At 55.0% G+C, this 19,875-nt stretch overlaps 2 protein-coding genes across 4 annotated transcripts; both read right to left on the bottom strand.

Annotated features, from left to right (window-relative positions):
* Positions 1-659: 659 nt before the first annotated feature.
* On the bottom strand, positions 660-3,514 carry ZNF581 (zinc finger protein 581). Its single transcript, XM_047094343.1, has 2 exons — positions 3,338-3,514; positions 660-2,553 (listed from the first exon to the last, which is right to left on the bottom strand). Exon 2 carries the CDS (start codon positions 2,532-2,534, stop codon positions 1,938-1,940), a length of 597 nt encoding a protein of 198 aa, XP_046950299.1. The 5' UTR covers positions 2,535-2,553; positions 3,338-3,514; the 3' UTR covers positions 660-1,937.
* Positions 3,515-3,662: 148 nt separating this feature from the next.
* ZNF580 (zinc finger protein 580) lies at positions 3,663-5,754 on the bottom strand. 3 transcript variants are annotated; one of them, XM_047094347.1, is made up of 2 exons: positions 5,626-5,754; positions 3,663-4,607 (listed from the first exon to the last, which is right to left on the bottom strand). In XM_047094347.1, the coding sequence occupies exon 2, from the start codon at positions 4,593-4,595 to the stop codon at positions 4,077-4,079; it is 519 nt and encodes a 172-aa protein (XP_046950303.1). In that variant the 5' UTR covers positions 4,596-4,607; positions 5,626-5,754; the 3' UTR covers positions 3,663-4,076. The 3 variants fall into 3 exon arrangements, with proteins under 3 accessions (XP_046950303.1, XP_046950304.1, XP_046950300.1); XM_047094348.1 differs by lacking the exon at positions 5,626-5,754 and adding an exon at positions 5,396-5,487; XM_047094344.1 differs by lacking the exon at positions 5,626-5,754 and adding an exon at positions 4,706-5,294.
* Positions 5,755-19,875: the final 14,121 nt, after the last annotated feature.

Genomic DNA, 19,875 nt, shown 5'->3' on the forward strand with positions numbered 1-19,875 from the left:
TACCCCGCCCTCCGCGAAGCCTGGGCAGGGAACGTCAAGAAACTCCCAATTCCTGGAGAGCAGCAGGCTCCGGGGGTCCCCGGAGTGGATGGCGACGCACGGAGTGGGGCCCGGGAAAGGGAAGGAGACAACCAGGAAAGTTGAATTGCCGGGAGAATCCTTTTAAACGAAACCCTGGGAACTGGCCATACGGATCCCCGCAACCCGCCACTTCTCCCACCGTGTGTGCACCACCATTACAGCCCGACCACACGGTTCCCAGGCCGGGAGGAGGGGGGCGGGGATCTGGAACACCACCACCACTAGCCCTGTGGTAGTGATTACGAGCTGGTTTTGGAACATTCCCACCCAATCTTGGCCGCTCCTCCCCCAAACCCCACTCAGTTTACTCACCTGCAAAGTGGGGAGATTATGATCCCTTTTAGGTTCGTTGTGAGGATGTACTGATATGGTGCTGGCAAAACGCTCAGCCCAGCGCCTGGCCATAGTCTAGGCCCAACAGCGGGGCGCTGTTAGTGTTATTTGAGGTCAGACAGTGGGAGGCTCTTTCCCTCTCTGGGGAGTGGAGATGGCTAATTTGTTCTTCCACCCAAAAAGAGGTCGGAAGAAGAAATGAGGCCCAGCACAGTGCCTGGCACAAAACAGACGCACAAAGAAAATTCATTAAGAAGGCAGATGTTTATTTGGCTCCCAGCCTCTCCTCTCCTCCCAGTCACCAGTTGCTACTGGACTTTTCATTTCCTTTTTCTTTCTTTTTTTTTTTTTTTTTTCCTACTGGAATTTTGGCCAGCTCTATGAGAGCAGGGCTGTAACCTTGCAGAAGGAGAATTTAAAGGTCTGCACCATTTAGAAAGCTGTGGCCACACTCCTCTCCTACCTGCTTCACATCATAGATAAACTGTAGCCTGGGTCAAAACGTCCAGGGGGAGTTACCTGCCCTAGATAGGTATTTTGCAAACTACAGGTTCATGGGCAGGGAATTCAATATAGTAGAACGGAATTAGCAAAAAGGAAAAAAGTTAATTGCATGTGGCAGAGATTTAAGTACTGCTGAACTTTTGTTGCACATATATTTTGTGTATGTTTACTGGGTTGCCATATAAAATGTGTTTCTTACAGGAGATCCTAGCTTTAAGGAAAAAAAGGTTTAACAACACTCTACCTAGATGACACCCTTTGTGAGGGGTCAAGCTAGGACTGATCCCAGTGCAGAAGGCCAACCTTCCCATCCCCAGCCAGCCAAGCCAAGCACTGTGCGGATGCACTTGGGACGACCCAGGTGAAATGCTCAGCCCAGCACCTGGCCACAGGCGGCGCTCAAGATCCAGGGCGCTGTTAGTGTTATTTGAGGTCAGGCAGTGGGAAGCTCTTTCCCTCTCCGGAGAGTAGACATGGCCGATTTGTTCTTCTGCCCAAGAAGAGGTGGGCCAGGCACTTGCTGAGTCTCCCTGCTGGGCAGCAGGCAGGCCAAACCGCTGTGCCCGAAAACAAATCTCAAGTGCTCAAAATGGGAAAGGCGTTTATTGGGCGTCCAGTCTCAAGTCCTGGCTGGGGGGTGCGAGGCAGGTCTGGGGCCCCTTCCCCCAGCATCGACAAGGGGGCGTCAGGAAGCTGGTGCAGATGCTTGATGGCTCCCAACCACGATTCTCAGGCTGGAGGCTTTTCACACATAGCACTGTCTCCTGGGCACCTCGTCAGGCTCAGCCTGAGGCTCCACCCTAGGAAGGTAAGGTCTCCTTTCCACCTTTGTCTCCGAATTATCCAAAGGCTACTCAGGGGCTCCTCCTTCAGGCAGGGCTGGGCCTTTGCAGGAAGTGTGTCTGTGTCTGTGTCCAGGGCTGCAACCCAGCCTTCCGCACTGGCCACGTGTCTGAGGGCCACAAGAGTCCGGGCTCCCCCCAGAACCCCATGGCACCTGGGGTACCCGGCAGCCCGGCTCATGGATGCTTCCACCGAGTGTGCTTCTGCAGGGTGTTCTGCTCCATAAATCGGCGCGGGCAGTGTGGGCACTGAAACGGGCGCTCCCCCGAGTGGACCCGGCTGTGCTGGGCCAGCTCACCGGCCTCACGGAAGCGTCGAGGGCAGAGCGGGCAGCCATGGGGTCGCCCGCCACCAGCCCGGTGAATGGAGTGGTGCCGAGCCAGGTGGCTGGCCCGCTTGAATGCCTTCCCACAGGTGTCACACTCGAAGGGCTTCACCTCCGAGTGGGTGATGCTGTGTCGCTGCAGGTATGACATGTACTCGAAGACCCGGGAGCACACGGGGCAGCTGTAGCACTTTTTCTGAGCTGAAGCCCCATCTGCCCCGGGCTCTCTCTCAGATTCCTGGTCCACCAGCACGGTGTACGGGATGCCCTGGGTGTCAATAAGCAGGTAGTGGTTGGGCCTCGGAGGGGAGGAAGGCTGGGGAGGTCCTGTGGAGGAGGAAGGTCCGGGCTCTGGGGACCTGCCTGTCCGAGAAGGAGGGGCCTCCATGGCCTCTGCGGAGGGAAGCGCCAGGGGCTGCGGGCAGGGGGGCGACGGCAACACCAGCATCCGGAGGGGTGGCTGAGGCCTGGGGGACGGGAGAGAGGATGAGATAACACAGACGAGGGAAGCTCAGGGGCACCAGCTCCGTTCCTTCACCTTCTGTGTGCCCTGCCCAGAACTTCTGCACCCCCCCAACCTCCGTCACTTCTCCAGTCCTTCTGCCCTGGACTCTACGACCTTCTGTGAACCTTCTACCGTCTCCGTCGTAGGAAAGCCTCTTCTGTCCTGTTCCATCACCCACTGTAAACACAGGCACAAGCAGGTCCTCGCTCTAACTTCCCTAGTCGTACCCTCCTCCGGTCACTAGGTGCCCCTCTACTCTGGCCACCAGCAGGGCTTCTCTACTACCCCCCACCCCCCACCCCGTAGACCTGCAGGTCTCTCCTCCTCTACGCTCCTGACCCAGGTCTGGGTGTTAGCCCATCCTATCACTCCGCCCAGGAGTGTTTTCTACCCATTCTGTATTCGCCTAAGCTCTAAGGCCCCCAGGTCCTGACCCACCGTCCAACAACCTCCCTGGACACCCCTGAGCCCCCCTTCCTAGCTCGGCTACCGGCAGATTCTCTCCAGTCCACGCCCATCCACTGCCTCCCCCCCCCCCCCCCAGGTTCTCTCTAGATCCCAGCGCTCTCTAGGGCTCCACCCCCGACCCGCGGCCCGGCCTCCGAGCCTTTCTCGGCGAGCTCGCGGCCATGCCCTCCCGAGCCCCCGCGGCGGCCCCGCCCCGTTCGGCGCACAGGTCCCCGCTCCTGGCCCCGCCCCTCTCCGCGGCCCGCTCCCTGCTCCCTCCCGCCTCCCGGCCCCCGTACCCGGTGCAGCAGCCTCTCGGGTCCGGGCGACTCCGGAACGGCCCCGGGCTACCCCCGTGGTCGCAAGTGATGGCGGGGCGGGCGCCTCTGGGTGTCCCCCGGGAGCTGGGAGCACCGGTAACAGGAGAGAGGACCGGGGCCCAGAGAAGAGGGTCCAGGGGAGGAAGGTGGGGGCGGGGCGCCTGGGCCTTCGGGAAACGGATCCGGCCAGAAACACACGCCGAGAGGAAGGTTCCCGGGTGCTAACGGTCCGGGCCGCCCCCTCCCACCCTGCCGCCCACCCGCCGCCCCTCCACACACATACACGCAAATAAAAGCCCTAAAGTGGAGTGTGGAATGTTTATTGAGTAAGGGGTGAGGGTTGTGGTGGGAAGGGGGATATACAGAAACGAGCCAGATCGCGCCGTGCTCTTTTGTCAAATCTTCCGCGCAGACAACCGTTCACCGCCTCGGAGGAGCGGAAGCCCAAGCCTCAGAGAGGTCGCGTCACTTGCAGAGGCTCACACAGCACAGCTGGGCCGGAACCCAGCTCAGAGGCTGGCTCCCAGGCCCAGGGAGGGGCAACGACTTGGTCTACATCACACAGCTAGACAGGAAGGTAAGGAAGGAACGGTGTTTCTCCCCTTGGACAGATGGAGAAACTGAGGCCCAGGGTAAGGCAGTAACCTCAGAGAGGCAGGGAGCGTGTGTGGGAGCGACGCTGTGTGGCTCGCGAGGCCCGGGGGCCCGGGTCGGGGCCTCAGTGCAGGCGCACGTGCTGCGCCAGCTCCGCGGCGTCCTGGAAGCGGCGCGGGCACAGCGGGCAGGTGTGCGGCGGGCCTGCGCGCGCGCGGTGCGTGGCGCGGTGCCGCGACAGGTGGCTGGAGCGCTTGAAGGCCTTGCCGCAGGCGCCACACGTGAAGGGCTTGAGGTCCGAGTGCGACACGCGGTGGCTCTGCAGCCGCAGAGGGCTGGCAAAGACACGAGCGCACTCCGGGCAGCTGTAGCCCTTGCGCGGGCCGGGTTCTCCCGGCGCCGCCTCGCGCTGGGGCGGGCCCCGGGGCTCCTCCTCCAGCTGCACCGTGTAAGTGTAGGGGACCCCGTTGGCGTCGATGAGCAGGTGGCGGCCGAGCCGCGGGGGTCGGGGCCCTGCCGCCGAGGATGGAGTGGAGGAAGGGCCTTCCGTCTTGGGGAAAGGGGGAGCCTTGGGGGGCGGTGGGTCCATGGCCTCTGGGGAGGAGGACCGAGGGTGGGGCGGCCGAGGCGGCAGCAGCAGCATCTGGGGTGTCAGCTGGGAGCAGTGGAGGGGAGAGAAATTAAAATCGCCGCTTCCTGGAGGAAGTGTCCCCATTATTACTGCTTGTCATGCCCTCTGCACCACTGACCTACCTCTCCTGCAAAACAGAAACCGACTCTAGGCCAGACCGCGTGTTCCATCAAGCCGCTTCCAGGACACCTCCAACTGGGCCGGGCACATCCCTGCCTCTCTCCTCCTGCTGCTTCCTCTCAGCCCCCGAGCCGCACCAGAGGCCTCCATCCCGCCCCTTGCCTTCCCCGCAACTCCCCCACAGCCTGCCGGTCTCCAAGTCGGCCTCCTGTCTTCACACCTCCGTGGCCTCTTTTATTTCTAACGGGTCCTCCCTCCTCTTCCCAGGCCCAGGTGGGGGCACCAGGGTCCCTGGAAGGCCTGCCCACCTCTGGACACGCCCGTGGCCTCGCTTCGCTCCCTTTCTTGGTGCGGGTCCAGAACGCCACTAACACAGTTCCCCGCTTTCCACTCTGGGCTTCTCTATGGTCCTGCACTTAACCCTGCGCGTAATCCCCCCCCACCCCCAAGTCTCAATGCCCTCACCCCTGCCTAACCCATTGTCTGCAGTTCGTGTACACATCCCTAGGACGCCTCGACCGCCTGCCTCCTGTGCGCCCCACACCCTGAACCCTGCTACCATCTAACCCCCCACCCCCACGCCCCATCCTTGTTTGTTCTGTCTTTACCCTTCAGGGCCTCCTCCTACTCCCCGCTGCTCTGACCTGGGCCCCCGAGCCCCCTTCCCCCTCCTCTCCGTGAGCATCTGGCACCTCTGTTACTCCATCCCTGCAGCTCGCTCCTCTGCGGCCCCAGCGCCCAGGCCCTCCGTCCCCCTCGTCGCCGCACCCTCGGGGCCCCTCTCTCCCTCCGGTCCCCCCGCCCCGGGCTCCTTCCCGGCCGCGCCCCACCCCCACTCCACCCCACCCCCGGCGCGCCTGCCCCTCCCCCAGCCTCGCGCCGTCCCGGAGCCAGGCTCCTCCCTCCGTCCCGGCCCCCGTACCCGATGCGGCGGCCTCTCGGGACCGGAGGAGCGGGCCGAGGTCCCGGGCGGCCCGGGCTTCCCCTCGCGAGTGCCGGCGGCGGCGGGACCGAGACTTCCGGGAGCTCCGGGCCGGCGGCGCCGGGGACGCGGGCGCGGGGGGCGCGGGCGCGGGGGCGCGAGGGGCGGCGGCGTCGCTGGAAAAGGGCACCCTCCGGAAACGCGCACACCGCAACGAAGGTTCCGCTGGCCGTGAGCCGGCGGCTCCCACGGCCCGCTTGCCGTGAGCCCCGCGGCTGCGGGCGGAGGGCGCGGGCTCCACGGAGACAGCCCCGCCCCTGCCCCGGCTCCCCTCCGCACCCGACAGGAACTGTCCGGCTGCTGCGACAGAGATCAACTCATAAACCGTCTAGGCGGTCTGTCTTTGCCCGATGTCCCTGAAGGAAGGGGCGCGCCCAGGTCTGTCCTGTTGCCACTGGGCCGTCCCGCCTGCGCCCCCGGCCCGGTGATGCAGGGAGTGGGAGGAGGGGGTTTCTGTCCATCGGGTAAACGGGGAGACCGAGGTCCAGAGGCCAGCCATCAGAATGTGCCACAAGCCACTACTCTCCCACCCAGCAAATGGGGGAAACCGAGGCCCACAGAAGACCAAATGTCACCGGTGACAGAGATGAGGAGCTGGGGCATTCCCCACTGGGCAGATGGGGAAACCGAGAGCCAGAAGGCCAGAAGTTGCTGAATGTGGAGTTGGAGAAAGGTGGCTCTTCGCGTCAAGTTGAAGGGAAGTTGAGGATTGATGGCGCCTGAACAAAGCGTGGTGCCAAGGGGGAAACCGAGGCCGGGCGGCAGGGCCCCGGTGCATGTGCGCGTCGCCACGGAGAGGGGCCGGGCAGCACAGGCCGCATCTGGAGCTTCATGTGGTGGCACGATAGCCGCATGTGGGGCACCCACAGCTCGTCCTACGGTTATGCAGGGAATTGTCAAAGAGCAGGGAAGCGGTGCGGGAGACAGGGGACAGCAGCAGCAGGGCGGGGTAGGGCACAGTGGAGAAAGGGGTGTTATTGCTGTGCCCAGCCCCAGGACCTGAGGGAGGTGGGAAGCGGGCAGAGCTATCAAAAAAGAAATTCCTGACCTTCGCGCTGCCCAATGGGACAGACACTAGCCGAGTGGAGCTACTGTGCCCTTGGTGTGGCCATTGTGGCTGAAGACCTGAATTTTAAATGGTATTTCTCTCAATTTAAATCTAAATAACCACACGTGGCTAGTGGCCGCCTAGTATGGGGCAGCCCCTGAGCCACCCTCAACCAGTTGGAAACTGGAGACCAGAGGGCCAGAAAGGACTCACAGTAGTATTCGGTTTGGACCACATGCTACTTTTCAGTGTTTTACTGGGGGCAACATTTAAGAAGCCAGAAAATGTACACACAAATTCATAATTCCAGGCACACTTGGAAAAAAAAAAATGTCTAGGTGTGGCAATAAGCTGGAACTGAGAAAGTATTCTTCAGAAAGCCTCCCAGAAACCCCCAAATGCCCCAACATTTTTGATATTAGGCTAAAATTAAAGACCCTCTAGAACTGTGCTGTCCAAAACAGCAGCCACCTGCGACACATAGCTTTTGGAGGCTTGACAAGTGTCCGGGCTGAATTGAGGTGTGCTGTAAATAAATGCAAGGCACCCAACAAATTCTGAAGACCTAGTTCCAAAAGAAAAGATTATCGGGGCGCCTGGGTGGCGCAGTCGGTTAAGCGTCCGACTTCAGCCAGGTCACGATCTCGCGGTCTGTGAGTTCGAGCCCCGCGTCAGGCTCTGGGCTGATGGCTCAGAGCCTGGAGCCTGTTTCCGATTCTGTGTCTCCTTCTCTCTCTGCCCCTCCCCCGTTCATGCTCTGTCTCTCTCTGTCCCAAAAATAAATAAACGTTAAAAAAAAAAAAAAAAGAAATTATTAAAAAATAAAAAAAAAAGAAAAGATTATCAACTCTTGCACAAATGACTTTTATATTGATTACATTTGGACATGAGAATACTTTGGACATACTGGTTTAAGTAAGGTATGTTATGAAAACTGATCTCACCTGTTTCTTTTCACGATTTTTAACGTGGCTCACATTCTGTTTCTACGGGACAGCGCTGTCCTGGAGATTCTTCCCCTTGTGACTTCACAAGGAGCCAGGCAGTAGGGACAGTGGAGACCCTGAACTGAGGGCATGCCTGGTTCAAAGGGCAACGACACTGTCTATCTACACCAGGGTTTCTCACACTACTGATATTTGGGGGCTGGATCATCCTTTGGTGTCAGGGGCTGTCTTCTGCATTGCAGGCCAACATGCCTGGCCTCTGCCCTCCAGAAGCCAGTGGCCCCCTCCCTCATTCCCACCCCCCTCTTGTGAGGGCCGACATGCCAAATGTCCCCCAGGGCAACACTGATTCTGGTCTACATAGACAACCACCCAATGAGTCTCCTGCCCAGATCGCCTTTCTGAGTTTTAGACCCATATAGTACCTGCGTCCATGAGAACCGCACCACCTCACCCCACGCCCATCCCTGGAAATGACAATGACCAACATTTACTGAGCCAGGACTGCGGCGCTGGCCTTTGCTAAGTGTACTGCATCCTCGGAGCAGACCTACGAGGTAGGGGTTGTGAAGATGCCTTTCATAGATGGGGGGTAACTGAAGCTGGGCAAGATCATGTGATTGGCCTGGGTTCATACTGTCCTCAGGACAGTTCCTGCTTCTGCCTGACTCCACCAGTCAGAGCTCATGACCATTGTCTGCAAGGAGTTCACACCTCCCCACCACCACCACTACTACAGCACTGCAAACCAGTTTGCCCCCTGCTTACAGTGAAAGCCCCCCACCCACCCTCTGCCTCCTCCAGCACCCTCTTTTTATGGCAATAGTGCAACAATATATATTCTTTAAACCTACAGAATCATGTCATTCCCTGACTTAAAGCCCCCCTCACTGCACTCAGAAAACCCAGAAACCCATCAAGCACAGTGCAGCCCCCAGCCTCTCCCATGTCCAGGACCTTCGTTTGCTGTTCTTTCTCTCTGGAGTGTTATTTTCAGCCCCTCACGAGGATGGACCCTTTCTGGTCTCTGCTCAGATATTTCTTCATGGAAGCTTTGCTGTGTTTGAGGTCAAACTTGTGTGACCACATCCCTCACGCTGCCATTTGAGGCCCTTCACGAAGTGGCCCAGCCACCTCACCTCACCCTCCAGAGCTCCAACCGCACACAGCACCTCGCAGCCCTCCGACCAGACCCCGAACTTTTGTGGCTCCAGGTGCAAAGGCTCATGTGTTTTCTTGACCTAGAGCTCTTCCCCTTCCCTCTGCTGGCAGCCTCCTCCTCGGTCTTCCAGAATCCTGTGTGTCCCGACCTCCTATACGCCCTGCTTGTCAGCTCCAGGAGACTTCTTATACCTCGTCTGCTCAGGACCTTCCCTGGTTCCACCCGGCATTCCAGGCCTCTCCCCATGTGCCCCAGCCACCCTGTCCAGTCGGCTGCACCGAACCATTCTTGGTCCACGCTTCACATTTTGGAACGTTGTGTCTCTGCTCGTGCTGACTGTCTGGCATTTTCACCCCCCTTCTGTTAGCAAGTAAATCCCTGGCGCTCAGCAATCTCTCCCACTTCATCTGCAACCGATTCCTCGCGTCCCCAAACTTCCATTCACACAGCACATATGGGGCCTTGCTAAATCCTCTTAGTAATCTGGTCAGGCAGGCCCTCCACTGAGCCTCAGGAAGGGCAAGAGGCTTGCATCAGGTCTCCAGCCCAAGTGACGGAGCCGGCACTCACACCCGGTGTCCAGTATCCCCACTTCCCTCCCCAGCCTGCAGTCTGAGCCCTGCCTCCTGCAGGAACTGCTCCTGGACCAATCTCTTCTCAACGTCTACCATCCATTCCACATTATCTTGCATTCCCTCGCGACAAGCCCTTCTCCCCCTTACGAATAAAGTGACTGCCGAGCCTGTGCCTCTGGGCCAATTTGGGTCTTAGCAATTCACTCACCAGGCTTCCTGCCCTCCTCTCTGCACCCCATCCCAGGTCCCCACACCCTCCCTCACAAGGCTTCTCAATTTCCAAGGCCCACTGCCCTTGGGGCCACTCTGTCCCACGCCCCAAGACCGTTATGTCGCCCAAACCCTCACCGCTCCATTGGGCAGGATCCTAACAATGCCACATCTCCTGCCCCGACCCACTGCTCCGAGCCTTGGCCCAGCCATCCTACCCTGGTGTAGTCAACAGTGGGGGCTGCAACGATGAGTTCCAGGATGCTTCCAACCTCCCAAGCAGAGGGAGGTGTGCGTAAGAAAGCTCTCTGGCCAAGAACTCACACCCACAAAGGAAATGTTCCTACACCATTTGGGTTCCAGCCCGACCCCAGCAACTTAAGAAGACTCAAAATTCACACTGATTTGAGTCTGTCTCAGCAGGCCCCATGAGTTGCCACAAATAAGTAATGGAGCAGTACGTGCTGCCTTTGAACGGTACCTCACGCTTGTAGCTCGCCTATGAGACTTCCATCCCATTTACAGATTGGGAAACTGAGTTCCTGAGCGGGACAGTGATCAATCCCAGGCGACAAAGGGGGGTTGTGGCGGAGTCCGGGATCCAACAAGAGGCTCCCGCCTGTCACCCCTGACCAGAGCTGGCTGGGGGCCACAAGCCATTCCGTATTTCAGGAATTTGGAAACTGAGGCTCAGGTCACACAGCAAGCCTCTACCATCTGTACCAAAAACAAGAGGTGCTATGGAGCCTCCGTGGCCTCTCCACCGTCCCGGAAGTTCCTTCCGGCCTAGTCGTCCCGGACGTACGGGGCCGGCTGCCGGGCATCCTTCACACTCGCGGACAGAGCCGGCAGAGCCGGGCGAGCGAGCGCGACGCCGCCCGAGCGGGTGCGCGACGAAGGCTTTGACGCGCCGTGTCTCCTCGGGTGCGCGCAGCTCTGGAAGAGCCGGATCACGCTGGCGGGGCCTGGGCTGTGGCTTGGGGGGCTCCTCCCTGCGCTCGCGTAGGGCGCACCCCGGCGGTCCGAGAGGGTCCGAGGCCGCCGGGGGCGCAGGAAGAGGAGAGAACCCGCTGAGCGGCGGGGGCCACCCCGAGGAGAGCCGGGGCAGGCCGACCTCCGGGCGCCGAACCTGGGGCAGGACGGACGGAGTTCGGAGAGTTCTCCCTTCGCAACTCACCGCCTCTGAGCCTATGCGGCCCGCGGCCCCGGGCCCGGCGCCCCGAGCCCGGCCGCGCGCCACCCGGTGCCCCACAGGTTCCTCGGCACCGCCAGGCGCCCCGCACGGCGGGACGAGCTCCGGGGGCCGCCCCAAAACTGCCCGCCGCGAGGGGGGGACGCGCCGGCAGCGCCGGGCCCGCTCCCGCCGCCATGTGGCCGGATGGCGCCCCGGAAATCCGCCCCGACCGGAAATGACCTCCCCAAACAACGGTTCCGGCGGCGCAGTGGGAAACGGCCTGAGAAAAGGGGTGTTAGTGTCTCTGTTGCCGCACAGCGAAGACCGAGGGCCGGAATTATTCGTGCCCCGCGGCGGCTGAGGAAACCCAGGCCTTGACACTTAACACCTCACACAGCAAGAAAATAGTATTCCCCCTGTGCAGCTGGTAAAACCAAGGCCGGAGAGAGGTCGTCACTGGCCCTGGGTCACACGCTACTCAGGGCCAGTTAGGGTAATGCCAGCTCCTCCATAGGTCTGGAGCGCTGGAGGCAAACGACCCCCAGATCTAGAGCACACCTGAACTCTGGGCCTCCACCCGTACAACCAGCAGGGAAGCCCTTCCCTGAGGAATACTCCCGGATCTGCTGGGCCACCTCCTGGGAAGGTCAGGGGTGGGCAGAGGGGGCCTGCAGTCCCACCCCAGCTGGGTGAGTCAGTGCTGGCAGAGGTTGCTGGAGCGCTTGAAGGTCTTTACACAGGGGCCACACACTTAGGGCCAGAATTCCGAGTGTGAGACACGTGCTGGTGGCGTGGAGTGCGTTCTTACAGGTTTGCAAGCACACCAGAACCCTGGGGGGACTTGGCCCATCTCCCTTTGCATCCTGAGCTGCTTCCTACAGCCACAAGACGTGGGGAGTACCTCATGGAAGTCAATAAGTAAAGGACTCCTTGGGTGTGGGGGCACAAGTGAGGACAGAATAGGTGACCCACTTGCTCTGGTTTGGGATGGGTCCCAGGACTTTCCCAGTTTCAAAACTGAGAGGAAGAAACAAAGACCAAGACAATAAAATAGATGTCCTAACAGACTTGGCAAAACATTACCATCTGGTTGAGGACAGGGAGTAGAGAATTCATTGGTGATTTACAGAGGGATTATTGAAGCCAGAGAGTGAACTCCCCTGTCATAAATCGCACCCGGTACAGAGTGAAAACCCAGGGTCCCTCCCTCTTGGGTGAGGCCTATGGGAAAAAGAAGATCATTCATCACCTTACAAGGTGAAAGCATCTTTTTCATTATTTCTCCTGCTTTCACTACCTATAGACGGCCAGCACACCTCAAGGTTGGAGATCATTCAGTTTGGGATAGAACAACCCAGAAAAGGATGCTGCCTTTTCTATTAGAGATGCCAGAGCCAAGCTCTGCAACTGACATCTCTCAAGCTGGATGTGGAAGAGCTGGGGAAAGATTCCCGGCACACTGCTCACTGAAGACATCAGTTTTAAGAAACAATCATCAAAACTAAAAGGCAGCCTATGGAATGGGAGAAAGATATTTGCAAATGACATATTTGGTAAAAGGTTAGTATCCAAAATCTATAAAGAATGTATCAAACTCAACACCCAAAAAACAGATAATCCAGTGAAGAAATGGGCAGAAGACATGAATAGGCACTTTTCCAAAGAAGACATCCAGATGGCTAACTGACACATGAAAGATGCTCTACATCACGCATCATCAAGGAAATACAAATCAAAACCACACTGAGATACCACCTCACACCTGTCAGAATGACTAAAATTAACAACTCAGGAAACAACAGGTGTTGGCAAGGATGCGGAGAGAGGGAACCCTCTAACACTATTGGTGGGAATGCAAATTGGTGCAGCTACTCTAGAAAACAGTATGGATGTCCCTCAAAAAATTAAAAATAGAGCTACCCTATGACCTGGCAACTGCACTACTAGGTAATTACCCAAAGAACACAAAAATACAGATGTGAAGGGGCACATGCACCCCAATATTTATAGCAGCATTATCAACAATACCCAAGCTATGGGGAGAGTCCGTATACCCACTGATGGAGGACGAGAAAAGATTTGGTGTGTATATATGTATGTGTATATATGTATGTATGTATATATATGCATACATATACATACATACATATATACACACAACAGAATATTACTCAGCCATCAAAAAAAAAAAGTGAGGGGCACCTCGATGGCTCAACTGGCTAAGCATCTGGCTCTTGATTTCAGCTCAAGTCATGATCTCATGGTTCATGAGATCAAGCCCCACTTGGGCTCTGTACTATCAGCCCAGAGCTCGCTTGGGATTCTCTCTCCCTCTCTCTGTCCCTCTCTGGCTCGTGCTCTTTCTCTCTCTCATAATAAATAAACATAAAAAAAAAAAACACATTGAAATCTTGCCATTTGCAATGACATGACTGGAGCTAGAGTGTATTATGCCAAGTGAGATAACTCAGAGAAAGACAAATACCATATGACTTCACTCATATGTGGAATTTAAGAAACAATACAGATGAGCAAATGAGAGGGGTGGGGAGAAGAGAAAGGGAAACAAAGCACAAGAGACTCTTAACAATAGGGAACAAACTGAGGGTTGATGGGGGGTGGGGTGGGGAATGGGTTAGATGGGTGATGGGCATTAAGGAGGGCACTTGTTGGGATGAGCACTGGGTGTTGTATGTAAGTGATGAATCACTAAATTCTACTCCTGAAACCAAGATTGCACTGTATGTTCACTGACTAGGATTTAATTAAAAATTTGAAGATAAAGGCATCAGTTTTCTGTCCCTGTCGATAATAGAGACTCAGCTTCCCCTAATGCACCAGGATGTGCTAAGCCTGCTCCCTAGTAATCCTGAACCACCAGCGGCAGAAGGAACACTTATAGGAAGCCTGATTACTTGAAGGCCTTGCCACGAGCCTCACAGATGAAGTTCCAGACACCCAAGAGGGAGAGGCCATGAGCCTGGAGACAGCATTCTTGAAAACCTGCAGGCACTTAGGATAGCTGAAAACCAGGTGGGAGTCAGCTCCCTTACTTCCAGGCTGTCATCAGGCTTCTCCACTCCCACTGTGTATATGTAGGTGTATGGTATGTCCTTCTGGTCACTGAACAGGTACTGGCCTTGACTCAGAGCAGGAAACGACCCTGAAAACCTAGAGAGAGGGGAGAAGGGTGTGGAGGAGGAGGAGGAGGAGGAGGAGGAGGAGGGGGAGGAGGAGGAGGAGGAGGAGGAGGAGGAGGAGGAGGAGGGGCAAACTCAGGGGACGGGTACTGGTTGAGGACATAAGCCTCCGCGATGAAAACAAAGCCATGGGCATCACTGAATCCAGAGGAGAAGCTAAAGGAGGAAAAACTGCATTAAGTGAAGGCACGGAGAATTAGGCTAAGGGTTGTGGTGACCAAAGCCCTTCTCTGCATCCCCCCAATCTTGGCTTACCCATGTCATCCTCCATCCTCTAGTCCTTAAATCCCCCATCTTGACAAGGGGCTGGGGGGGGTTTCCGTGGCCCTCTGTGCGCCAAACGCTAGGCTAACTGTACCACTTCTCCGCGCTGCCAGGACTCACACGGGCCTCCTGCATCTATCAACCGATTCCTACCGGTGTCCTTATGCTTCGGGGCCCCTGCTCCGGGGAAGGGAGAGGGGTGCTCCCAGGTTCACGGGAGGCGGCCCAACTGAGTCTTTTAGGAGCAAGGAGCCATCGACTCAGACCGGAAAGGAGGGGAGCGGTGTTCACATGAAACCGTCCGGGCGGAAACACACGCCCTCCAAGGAAAGGTTCCAAACGCCTTTTGTTCGATCAATCGCTCACCAAATACTTGTCAAGTGTCTCTTTCATGCCAGCTTCTGGGGATAAAAGTGAGCAAACCAGATCGAAGTAGCCCGTCCCTTCGTTCCCTTTAGAGGCGACAAATCTTATTTTTATCGGGCACCTGCTGCAGCAAGGCGCTCTCGTGGGCCTCGTGGGGGCGACAAAGACCAAAACATTGAACCTGTCACCGCCCCCCCCCCCCCCCAAGCGACCTAAGCACGTGGAAGCAGTTACAGATGACAATCAGGACACTGAAAGCATCACTAATGGATCTTATGTAGGGGAGACTGGAATTTCAAAGGTCCTTTAGTGTCTCAAACTCAGCCCTACCGTTTTGCAGAGAATACTGAAGCCCAGAGAGGCTAAGTGAAATGTTGGTCACACAGCAAGTGGACGCCAGAGCTGGGATGGCAACTCAAAGTTGGGAGTCCATACAATTTCTCATCCCATTATGTTCATTATAGGGAAATTGTTTCATGGCCCCTGAGAGGTACAGGGGTGAAACTAGAAAGTTCAGACTGGCTACGTGTTTTGGAGGATTAAGCATTCCATCACGATTTTGTGGCAAACTTCAGATTTTAATCAAGCAGTTTAGCAATGACAGGATCCCAACTGAGTCTCCAAACAATCAGACTCCAAGTCTCTCCGGGTGAATCTGAGAAGCACTGTGTAACAGCATTGGCCATATGGTGACTCCATTTCCCCCTTTGTCATGTAGAGGCCACCATTCTTTGTTGTTGTTGTTTTAATACATATAAGACATAAATTACACAAAGTACACAAGCCTTAAGGTTACAGATCAGTGGATTTTTACATGTATTCGTAGCAGTATAACCAGCAACCCAGAGAGAGCTCCCCAAAATGCTTCCTATCAGCCATTAATCCCCAGGGAGGGTAACCACTTTTTGTTTCTTTTCTTTTGTAAATGTGTATTTTTGAGAGAGAGAGAGAGAGAGAAGGGGAGGGCAGAAAGACAGGGACACACAGAATCCAAAGCAGACTCTGTCTCTGAGCTGTCCCCACAGAGCCCAATGCAAGGCTCAAAATCACAAGCCATGAGATCATGACCTGAGTCAAAGTTGGTCACCCAACCAAATGAGCCACCCAGACGCCTCCACTTTTTCTGATTTCAATTCCCAAAGACTGCGTTGGCCTGTTTTTAAACCTCATATAAACAGGGGTATGTGGGTAGTTTGGTCGGTTGAGCATCTGACTCTTCATTTTGGCTCAGGTCATGATCCCAGGGTCGTGAGATCAAGCCCTGAGTCAGGCTCCATAATGATCGTGGGACCTGCTTAAGATTCTCTCTCCCTCTCCTGCCTCTCCCCTGCTTGCACGTTTTCTCTATAACTTAATTTTTTTTAACACTTATTTATTTTTGAGAGACAGAGAGAGATAGAGCACAAGCAGGGGAGGAGTAGAGACAGAGGGAGACACAGAATCCAAAGCAGGCTCCAGGCCCTAGGCTGTCAGCACAGAGCCCTACGCGGGGCTCAAACTCACAGACCGCGAGATCATGACCTGAGCTGAAGTCAGCTGCTTAACCAACTGAGCCACCCAAGTGCTCCTCTCTCTAGAATTTAAACCTCACGTAAATATAATTGTATTGTACCTTTTTGTGACTGATTCTTTCACTCATCAATATCTCAGCCACACTGTTGTTGTTTTCAATAGTCCCCCCCACCACCAATGTTGTGTAAGTTCTGCTATATGGCTATCCCACAATTTCCTTTTTTTTCTTTTTTAATACACACACATATATATATATATATTTTTTTTTTTTTTTTTTTTTTTTTGAGAGGAGACAGAGTGTGAATGGGGGAGGGGCAGAGAGACAGGGAGACACAGAATCCAAAGCAGGCTCCGGGCTGTGAGCTGTCAGCATGGAGCCCGATGCGGGGCTCGAACTCACAAACCATGAGATCATGACCTGAGCTCAAGTCGGAAGGATGCCCAACTGACTGAGCCACCCAGGTGACCCTCTTCTTTTTTCTCTTTAACTGTCAATGGACATTTGTTTTGGCCTATCATGAATAAAGCTCCTAAGAATACACCCACTCCTGCACGTGTCGTTTGGTGGATATAAGGACTTGTTTCTTCTGGTGTGTATCTGGGATCAGAAGTGTTGGGACCTGGAGTAAATGTACGCTTAGCATCAGTAGGTATTAATAGTCTTCTAAGTGGCTGCAGCAACTTACATTCCTGTCAGCAGCGTACGTGGGTTCCAGCTGCCTCACACCCTCCCCAACACTTGATACCGAAAGTCCTTTTAACCTCAGCCTAAGGGGTGGGAAGAGTGTCACATTTCATACTTTCCTGATGCCAAATGATGCTGAGCACTTCTGCCTGTGTTTACTGGTCACTTTCATAGCTTCTTCTCTGAAATGTCTTTTGAAATATTTGGCCCATTTTAAGTTGAGGGATCTCTCTCGATGGCCAGGAAGGAGGCCCAGAGGGTTGAAGAAACCAAGGTCTGGAAAAGCTGAACAATTTGTTCGTGTGACACAACATTCCTAGTCCATCAGGCTGCCATCACAGAATACCAGACACCTGGTGGGAGAAATGTACTCACAGTCCTGGAGGTCAAGAACTGTGACCAAGATGCCACCAGATTCAGTGTCCGCGGAGGGGCTCCCTCCAGATTCACAGACAGCACCTTCACACATGGAAGGGGTGGGGAAGCGCTCTGGAGTCTCTTTTATAAGATCACTAAACCCATTCATGAAGCCTCCACCCTCATGACAGTCAATTTCCAAAGGCCCCCTCTCCTAACACCATCGCATTGGGGATTAGGTTTCAATATGTTAAATGCGGACAGGGAGACACAAACATTCAGTCTATGGAAACAGTAAAGCAGGCACTTACACGCTAGGTCCTGAGTCTCTGATGGTCTCTGAATATGGCCAGATACTGCCCCATCTAAGTGTTCCCCAACTGAATGCACTTACCAAGAATCTGGGAAGCAGATGTGCTCCAAAGGGCAAGAATGAAAAAGAAGCAGGACAGATGACAGTGGGTGCTTCCAGAGCACTTGGACTTGCGTAGTTCAAGTCCAAGTGGGAGGTGCTGCAGGACTTGAAGGAAAAGTGTTTGGTAAACCCAAAGACACTAGAGCTTGATGAGGATGTGGGGAAACTGGAACCCTCAGATGCTGCTCGTGGGAATAAGAAGTGGTGTGTTTCCTCCAAAAGTTAAAGATGAAAGTTACCATATGACCCAGCAATTCCATTTGCAGATAAATCCTCAACAAAACTGAAAACACAGGGGGGCACCTGGCTGGCTCTGTCGGTAGAGCATACAACTCTTGATCTCGGGGTTGTTGCGTTCGAGCCCGACTCTGAGTGTGGAGAGATTACTTAAAAATGAAATCTTTTTTTGGGGCGCCTGGGTGGCGCAGTCGGTTGGGCATCCGACTTCAGCCAGGTCACGATCTCGCGGTCCGAGAGTTCGAGCCCCGCGTCAGGCTCTGGGCTGATGGCTCGGAGCCTGGAGCCTGTTTCCGATTCTGTGTCTCCCTCTCTCTCTGCCCCTCCCCCGTTCATGCTCTGTCTCTCTCTGTCCCAAAATTAAATAAACGTTGAAAAAAAAAATTTTTTTTTAAAAAAATGAAATCTTTTTTTAAACATTTATTGATTTTGAGGGAGAGTATAAAAAAATCCTTAAAAACAAACAAAAAAAAACTGAAAACACGTTCACACAAAAACTTAGGCATAAATGTTCAGAGCAACATTCTTCATAATAGCCAAAATGTGGGCAATATAAACAAATGTCCATCAACATCTGAGAAGTAGTTCAATCCTCTGTAAGTATATCCTTTCCAAGGGATATTTATTATTCAGCCAGGGCTGAATAAGCCTAGAGAACTACCCATCTTCCAGAGTGACTGAGCGTAATGTAGTAAGCCAGGTACAATGATGGCTGGAGACATGAACAGTTACTAGCTTGAGGAACTTAGACGATGTGCTGCAACCATCACAGGAGGGTTTTGAGTGAGGCACTAGCATTGTGAGGGCTTTAGGATTTCTCTGAAACTAGTGTCCTGAGGTCAGCAAGAAAGAAGCTGGAATGAAGGTGGTGCTATCACTTGGCCTGGGAGCTGGAGGTAGGCAGGAGTCAGAGGATGCTTTCCGGAGGAAGTAAGTTGTGAGGGAAAAAAAACCCACCGGGCTCCATCAGAAGGGTTACCCCGAGTGGCAGTCACACATGGAGACCTAACACCTTGAGGAATGAAAGTGTGAGATTTCAATGGGGGGGGGGGGGGAGGGGTATGAAATGCTGTGTTTGACCAGGGCACAAAGTAGTAACAGGTGGGGCTAGAAGGCTTGGTGGGCACTACGCTTCACAGAAGGGCTTTAAACGTGAAGCCAAGGAGCTGGGATTTTTGTCTTGACTCAAGAGAGCCATGCAAGGGGCTTGAGCTGAACGAGATCAGATCTGAGTTTCAGAAAGCTCTGCCAGGCTGTGTTGGTGGGCTAGTGGAAACTGAGAGGCCAGAGAGGGGCCGATGCTGAAATCCAAACATGAGAAAGCATGAGGTCCGAGCTAGAGAAGGGGTGGTAGACATAGAGAGATTTCAAGAGCCATTACACGAGGAGCCCTAAATTCTCATTTTTCCGATTCCACTGGCTGATTTTAGAGACTCTTTTCTTAAGTTCACTTATTAATTGCGAGAGAGAGAGAGAATACGGATGAATCCCAGGCAGGCTCCGCGCTGTCAGGGCAGAGCCCATCTCATGAACCACGAGGTCATGACCTGAGCCAAAACCAAGAGTCGGACTGAGCCACCCAGGCTGATGTCAATGTCCTCAAGAACTTCAGAGCTGCAGAGAGGAAGTCGTCACGCGAGAACAATAACGGCATTAGCCCCTGCGTGGCCCACCATGTCCGTGCAAAGGCATTACTTGGCGCTTTCATACCTGGTTCTACTTGATTACCCTGCGAGGTAACGCATGACCATTCCCGCTTTACAGGACAGGAAACTGAGGCTGAGAGAGGGAGTTCACTGCTCAAGCGCACACTGGTAGTGACCTTCCCACCTCCGCTCCCCCCCACCCCAATCCCTTAAGCCAAGGGTGTCCGTGGTTATAGCTTTGGTTCCGGCCTTCGGAGGCCGATCGCCTTCCCTCCACCACCGTGGCCCTTCCAGCCTCCGCCCGCCTCTCTATGGTGTTCCTCCAGCCCTTCTGCACACACGTTTCCCTCCCACCCCGGCTGCTCTCTACCCGTCGCCACTCTCTCTGTGGT

The sequence above is a fragment of the Lynx rufus genome, unplaced genomic scaffold (assembly GCF_022079265.1).
Source record: "Lynx rufus isolate CCGP_SWC_20201006 ecotype Redwood Valley unplaced genomic scaffold, mLynRuf1.p SCAF_39, whole genome shotgun sequence".
In the NCBI taxonomy this organism is placed as follows: domain Eukaryota; kingdom Metazoa; phylum Chordata; class Mammalia; order Carnivora; family Felidae; genus Lynx; species Lynx rufus.